A 7,894-nucleotide genomic window follows, 5' to 3' on the forward strand; every position below is an offset into this window, starting at 1 on the left:
TTTCTTTCTTCCATGGCGGTGAACATCTGGGACGTGTCCAGCGTAGCCACGCAAGGTTACCGTAGGATGCAGTGATAGCCATCTGTATTTTGTACTGCAAGGGGGCAAAAAACACAGAAAATAGGTTGTTTTTTTTCCCGAGACTCCATAGCATACCTCTCTACTGACCTATATCTGGTGGGATAGTCCCGAACGCTAACACGTGCACATATGTGAAGAGGATAACTAGCGCTCTGCACATGCGTGAAGTAAGAAGTACTTCGCTGAGCCTTAAGGGACCACATCCCGACTGTCCTGGGTTTCATGGTGGGAGCTACGCAAAAGCTTGATTCACTGTCACCATCGGGGTGGAATCTGAGCAGCTTTCGACTGAGGAACATCGCGAACTCATTAAATTAACCTGTTTTTTTTTTTTGCAGGACAACGGAGGAACGGCAATCAATTTGTTAAAAAAATACAAAATATGGGTGTGATATGCACCTTCTTAATTTTGTTAGAAGTTTAGTCATTTTTTTATTTCTTGTACAGCAGTTAATTTACCCATTTTACATCTTTCTTTGGGTCTCTACTATACCTCACTCCTTCACAAGAATGCGAGTGATACTCACTTTTCTGTAGGCTGGCTGTGAAGCAGGACTCATCTGCCATGTTTCTGACCATCTGTAGGGTGAGAGGGACACAAGTCAGAAACAGATAACCATACTGGGGAGCTTTCTACATGACCCTGAGATTCATTAAATATCCTTTAATGGCCCATCATGGCTACATGCTTCGCGTTGCAACCTTGACTTGTCATTATCTAAAGAGACACTTGATTAAGTCACCTGCATTCAAGAAGGGATTTCAATGCTGACATACTGCTAGCAACAACACTAATTAGGAGTCTTAGATATCATCAAATTAATATAGAATATGAGTCCGCTCCAGACTGTGTAACCCTGAGATTGTGGCCCTTCATCCTGAGATTAAAGTTCCCGAGTTTTCTGATAACTATTTGCAGGAAACCGACACAAGCGCCCTATAATCACATAACACCACTGCTTAGAGCCCCTCACGGGATAATGGAGGACGCCTCTGAAATATGTATATTAATAACGTATTTTATTCTTAAACAAACTTGTGATCACATGCCTTGTATCCCTTGGCTTTTGAATAATAGTCATTTTTATCACTTGTGCCTGAGATGATTACCTCACCACCGCAAATAGGCAGAACTGTTACAGAAACAAAAATGGCGGGAACTCAGAAACACTTCAAGAAATTACTTCCTGACGGTCATTTGTTATATAAACGGGCCATGGCCTACCGGAAAGGAGGCCTGAGGTGCAAAGATGTCATCCTTTTTTCAATCTATACCACGGTATCCATCATTTTAGGTAATATGGGCGGGGGTCTGTATCTACTACTACCGCATCTACTGTACAACAATATACAACGTCATTTTATGAACACTTCACTAAGCTGACCATTGGTTGCCCTTGGAGACGGGTAACACATCAGACCACCAAGGTCTGTGATTTTGTTTCCATTGGACTTATTTGTTTGTTGACACCGTTTGTTGTCCCCATTGGCTAGAAACTGACCGTGTCGCTGAGGGCGATGTGAATTCCATGTGGGCCGGTCCTGGAGATCCGATGTATGTGATTTGCTGGGACACTTAGCAGATCTGCCAGCTTATTGGTCAGTTCGGCTGCAGTCACATCTTCTAAGTAGATTTCCTGATAGAGGGCTAGGGGGGAGGAGGGCGAGATTGGTGAAATTTGCAGTTTTTTTTCATTGGTTGTTTCACATCACTATTTGAAGTTGATTGGACTATACTTGAGTTACGGGCCGGGTAAAGGGCTGATGGAGCCACTTGGCTTTACCTGATCCCCCGGGTTAGGCTTAAACCTTTGGTCCCCATGAATACATCACTGCCACCAGACAACCATCAAAAATGGTGACTCATTTGGGTTTTATTACCATTATTTACCATTAACTCTTACCTGTCTGTTTGGCTTCTGCAGTGTCCTGGGTTTTCCCTGAAGACTCTGTAGTGATATATAGCGTGAGACGCGGACGCACAGACCTGCAGTAGAAGGACGACAACGAGCATGCTTGTGATTGTCAGTGGTTGTTAAAATGTTCATCTGATACACAGTATCATCGGCCTTCGCCATCCCCTCTTTCCAACTTTAATGAGCTACCTTATCCCCCCGGGAGCTCCTTTTCCTGTAACGTTGCCGTCACTCACCTTGCTGTTAGTGCGTGACTTAAACGGATCCCATCAGCCACGCCGCAAATCTGAGTGAGGTCCCTCCGGGACAACTTAAGAAGATCAGCTCCTAATAATAAAACGTTAACAAAATCATTAGCACGGCATCACCACCAATATATTCGTTTTCCAATATTATACAGCGCTATGTAATATGATGGCTGGTGGAGTCCGGGAAATATGAAATTGTGTCTTTTTTATGTGAATTACATGATATCAGCTCAGTTATACCCAAATAATTATTATTCTACGCCAAATTGTAAAAAATTAACCCTAAATAGTAGGGTTAAATCAAACAATGTAATACGCCGACATTAATACCACATTTAGTCAATTAACACTAATTGTCAAGATCCATTTCAGGCCAATTAACCCAACGCGTCACTCCTCGTTACCTGTGAAATTGGAAAATGTTCGGCAGTAATTGGAGAAGCGGTTTCTCACCAGCCACTGCTGGGTCTCGGACATGGAGGCCGTAGGACTTAGACTCTGGGGAGAAATAAGTAAATAATAGGATCCTTGTTATTGCATATTATTGTTTAGCATTCATGTATATCTTATTCTTTTTTCCTTAATTTTGTACTGTCGGCCATTAAACTTTATTAAGATCTTCACTGGGAGACTGTTCCTCTGCTTTGTGGTGTTGTGTACACTTGGTTTGCCACGTCACCACTTTGGAAGCAGTGCCCTGCCTTCTAAAATGTGTTTCCATTCCATAAGGTTAAAAATCGAATGTTAAAAAGGCACAATTTAGGCATTTTTTGAAAAAATGACATCATTATCCATTAATACGCGCGTGTGACATCATCCTCTGCCGCCCCGCCCCACTGTGTGTCTGGTTAATGGTACTCACCTCGCCGGCACATTCTGTAGAACTATCTGACGCACAGACAGGGGAAGCGCAGTTCCTGGAGGAAAAGGAATAGGAATCATCACTCGCTATAATATAACCATGAAATTACTACTTATGTCTTTATTTATACTGCCCTGGTGGCACCATGGGACTTATTTCCTTTTTCCTCCCAAGATTTAATAACATAAAAGCAGCACTTTGCTTGTCTTTTGCATCATGAACATTAAGTGTTCCTGGCCCAAAAAATTCAACTGGAACAGCCCTTTGAATGAGAACGAGGGTCCCACTTACCTCTCTGGGGTGGATACTTTAAAGTGGTGCGGAGAGCTCACTCCAGGGGTGCTGTTGGGGCTCCTGTAAGAATCGGTTTCCGGCCAAGGAGCGCACTATGGAAAGGAAGGAATATGTATGTAAGGGACGTGCCTGGAAGAAGCTAACGGGTCCTAAATACATGTATGACCGCGGCTGGTGACATCCATTCATTCTTTGAAAAGCTTTACGCATAGCTGGCTAAAAAAGTAACATTTTCTTTCACCATCATCATCTTCTTCTCTGTAACCCGCCGGCACCTTGTTATTTTCCCTCGTCTCATTAAACCCTATGGGATGTGTTATCTGATTTAGTTTTTTTCCCCACAAGGTAGCGTTGTAAATGAAAGTATATATCTGCCAACAGTTCTGGATTTACAGGAACAGTCCTGCATACCGGGCAGATGATACTAGGATGATGACTAGCAGGATTTACATGCAGAGTGCTTGGAATGAGTACGCAAGACGTGTTTCATTTACATCCACGTGTGTATTTTTCTAGATATTCGCTGCTTGCGTATAAGTGAAACATTCCAAACGAGAGATCCGCTGATTGTTCCACCATAGAGGATCAAACTGATTAACGACATAATCCTTCAATTGCACAAAACAAGGGATTCCAGACTGGGGACGTATATTTTATATATATATATATATATATATATATATATATATATATGTGAAGCAAACCTCTTGTGGCTTTTGAGAAACGCACTTCCCATGAACCTTTACCAATCAAGTCCAGTTGAGGTTGATGGAAACAGCAGTTGATTAACACCCGGTGGCCTACAATTACTCTGAAGGTCTTGGTGGTAACATTAACCAGATGACAATCATGATCTAACCCTCACAGACGCCATATATCATGTATACAAAGGTCGCGTGATATGAATCCCCGGGTACCTCAGTCAGGACAGTGTTTTCACAAGGTGTTTGGAACTTCTCTCGTTCCAGAGCTGAACGCTTCTCCACCTTTTCGCGGTCGGTTTTCTGCTTGCGATCTGCACCCTTTGGCTAATGAAGACAAGACAATCAATGTAAAGATGTGAGAATGGGTGAGGCATGGTTGGTGCCCTGTAAAAAGGTACAGGGGTTAAAGGCATTGTAGAAACGATCAGCCGTAGGTTTACACACCTTAAATACTTTGACTTGACAGCTGGCTGAGTAGAGATGCTCTGTGAAGCTCCCCTGAGAATCGGCCCTAAAGGTGTCCAGCTGGATACGGAACGGGGCTCCTTTTTCACCTCCATTCTTTCTCTGAGTGAACTCGGTGCTGATGCAGTTAACCTGTAAGCGATTGGAGTTTAAGTACATGACCATTGGACCTTTACTTAGACAGGACTTACGTGTCCTCCTCCCAAGCGTATTACTCCCATTTACCTGGATAAACACAGAGGTCCTCTTACTGGGGTCCCACAAGAACTCGAAGGTGTTCACAGTATTGGGGTTTACAAGTGGATCCATCACTCCCACAGACAAGGGAACATCTGGAACCGGCAATACCACAAGAGATGTGTTAAAAATGTCCACTTTACTTGTTGAATTTAACGTTCTTTAAGTGTTTTTTGATATTTTCAAAGTCACGTGACCTGATTAAATTATTTCCTCTGTGATTTAAAATCAGAGTCAAGGTGTCACGGCTAATGGATCCATCCCTTTCATGAAAAACATATAGCATAGTAAAGGGTAGCATTTAGCATTCGTAGGGTACCTATATCCAGGATTCGGTCCCCGGGGTGGCTCATTTGCCAGCTCTCCAGCTGTTGCCTCTCGCTGTACTGCAGCCGCCGGTCGTGAAAAACCACTCTGACCACCGTCTGTGAGGGACAACAGAGATCGTTATATACATTCAGCCATTTAATCCCGCACTATGACGTTTACACTTCATTTCAGCCGATTTTGGAACAAATATCCAAACATAAGTTTGGTATTATTAGGTTTCTACCATATTCTTCCACACCCCATAGCTAAGTATAAAAAGTAGAATTTACAGAACGATCTGGCGCCATAAAGTACAGTATATAAAGAAACATGGTCCCAAGTTACGTAGAACTTGGCCTGCGCAGAGAGTTGCCAATCGATCCACTTACTTAAGTCAGGGACTTTCTGTACGTGGGAATATGAGAAGGTTCAGGGGTCTTTAATAACCATGAGTGAAGCAACGTTCAGGTCCTTAGACAGCTAGAAGTAGAACTCTGTTCCATATTTATGTTTAAAATAAAGCTGCCCGGCTGTAGTTCTGTCCTAACAAGAGATAGGACTGTTTCTTAGAGAAATTAATTGGAATTCATGTTTAAATTGGGGGGGAAATACATAAACTCACAGACCGACTTGGATATTTGGTACCGACCTTTAAGAGATTCCGACTTTCAGCAACATCCACGGATCCCTTCCAGTTACAGAGCATGCGGATCTCATAGGACTGACCTGCAGGAAAAGGCGACGAGGTCAGATTTTTTGTATTTAACGCGGAATTTGATATTAATAGCGATAATATAACGTGACACACAGGTGTATTTAGTGTGTGGAACCCTGAAATGTTTTCATTGAGTAAATCGAAAGTTTTGTGCTTTTAACGCAAGTTACAAATGAGCCAATATTCCATCTTTTCCCGAATGCTTTTTCTAAAGCGTTCTATAAAAAATAGTCACATTTTTAGAAAATCAATAAAATGCAAATAACGACCCAAACGATGGTCTCCATGAGATACAACAATACTTATTTTTTTTATTATGTAAACGTCTTTTGTTAATTTTGATAATGTACGTAGAACAGAAATAGTAACTGTAATGTAAACAGCCTATGTTAACCCTTTAATAGCGAGCACAGATGCACTCATATGTTTAGTCTATGCTTCCAGATGAAAATATTAGAAGGTGATCTTGTCTATGTCCGTGATACCCAGTAATGGGAGAGAATCGCAGGTTAGTGAACCCACCCCTACATTTCTTATCTTGGAGGCGACGGACTCTTCTTCCAGCCCAACACATTTTGTCTACATTCCTGAAAACTCCATTATTAGAGTTCTAGAATCATTGTGAGGTGTGACTGCTCTTATTTCAAACCAGATAGACCTCTTTGGAGCCATCTTAAAAAACAACGGCGCCATTTCCAGGTGACAAGCTATGCATATGTTTAACCCCTTGTCATTAAGGGGTTAAATCCAAGAATGGAATAGATCCTGGATTTTCTAAGCGCAGCTTTTGGGAAAACGTTCTATTTCTCTTGTACCAAATTTGGGATGCTCTGCTTCTTCATTTCAAGGATAAGGAGAATAAATCCGCTTCCGAACAGAACTTAGTGAGAAGACATCTACAAAGAAGGTTCTTACCCTGGTTGAGGTAGGTGAGTGTCTCCTCGTGTAGTTTGACGGCCGGGGAGGTGGGGGCAGAGAGAACGCACTGGAAGGCCGGGCACAGAGGGGTCGGGGGCGGCTGGTCCTCCTGCTTCAGGAATGGGAGCTGGATGGACTCTCTGGAACGCGAGAATGCACAGAAACCAGAGGGTTAAGGGCAGGGATAGTCAACCGGCAGCCAACTACAACTCCCATCATGCAAAGGATCATGAAACTTTAACTTCAATAATTGGCGGGATGCTACCTGTTTGTTACCTGGGTCTAGTATATGAGCTTTGGGAGGACAATGGTTAATAAAGGTGGATACAAATTGGTAACTGGAAATAAAGGGTGTGAGAATGGGTCTATTGAGTGCTCACCAAATCCTCACTCTATATTCCGCGAGTAGCTTAATATTTTCTTGGACATTAACTACCCCTTATTCTCTGGAATATTTAATACTCCGGGTGTAATTCCGCTGAAATTCACTTCCTGGTAATTAATCGGAATTATGTACAAAGAACAATTCTGGATCAAAGTGGTGCAATTACCATAGCAACCAAAAAAAATGTTCCCTTCAATTTGCCACACTGTGTATAAAAACGAAACACTCTTGCATAGAAAAGTGCATTAGAACAATAGACTATTGTTTCTAAGACGGGTCAAAAATACTTTTAAATTACATTATTTCTCGTTATATTAGCCGACCACTCCACGTCCCCATCTGCCACCTCACACCCCATCTGCCACCTCATGCCCCATCTGCCACCTCATGCCCCATCTGCCACCTCATCCCCTATCTGCCACCTCATGCCCCATCTGCCACCTCATCCACTATCTGCCACCTCATGCCCCATCTGCCACTTCACGCCCCATCTGCCACCTCATCCCCTATCTGCCACCTCATCCCCTATCTGCCACCTCACGCCCCATCTGCCACCTCATGCCATACCCCGTACCATGTTCTGTAATCTCACCTGTAGATAGTGCTGGAAGGACTCTGAAAGTGCTCAGCAGGTGCTGGCCAGTAATGATCGGGTTGGCTGTGCCAGAACAACATGATGGCCGGTCCGATCCTACAGGTACAAGATCCCTTTTGATACAATTCCTGAGTACGCAGGCAGTAGATACACAACGGTCCTAGA

General features: G+C 43.0%; 1 protein-coding gene across 1 annotated transcript; it reads right to left on the minus strand.

Moving 5' to 3' along the window:
• On the minus strand, nt 1-7,894 carry LOC128471471 (transcription factor CP2-like protein 1). Its single transcript, XM_053453416.1, has 15 exons — nt 7,727-7,894; nt 6,747-6,889; nt 5,766-5,842; nt 5,127-5,232; nt 4,796-4,902; nt 4,550-4,702; nt 4,319-4,429; nt 3,399-3,493; nt 3,108-3,162; nt 2,650-2,743; nt 2,234-2,324; nt 1,986-2,068; nt 1,584-1,729; nt 609-660; nt 1-94 (listed from the first exon to the last, which is right to left on the minus strand). Exons 1-15 carry the CDS (start codon nt 7,807-7,809, stop codon nt 57-59), a joined length of 1,434 nt encoding a protein of 477 aa, XP_053309391.1. The 5' UTR covers nt 7,810-7,894; the 3' UTR covers nt 1-56.

The sequence above is a fragment of the Spea bombifrons genome, chromosome 13 (genome assembly GCF_027358695.1).
Source record: "Spea bombifrons isolate aSpeBom1 chromosome 13, aSpeBom1.2.pri, whole genome shotgun sequence".
NCBI classification, from domain to species: domain Eukaryota; kingdom Metazoa; phylum Chordata; class Amphibia; order Anura; family Pelobatidae; genus Spea; species Spea bombifrons.

What these genes read in the sequence shown, in the direction of transcription:
- LOC128471471 (XM_053453416.1), bottom strand. Translation starts at nt 7,809, where the DNA reads ATGTTGTTCTGGCACAGCCAACCCGATCATTACTGGCCAGCACCTGCT. An exon ending in ACTCACCTACCTCAACCAGG is followed by an intron (nt 5,843 to 6,746) that starts GTAAGAACCTTC and finishes CTTTTCCTGCAG; the next exon opens with GTCAGTCCTATGAGATCCGC. An exon ending in GGACCTCTGTGTTTATCCAG is followed by an intron (nt 4,703 to 4,795) that starts GTAAATGGGAGT and finishes AATCGCTTACAG; the next exon opens with GTTAACTGCATCAGCACCGA.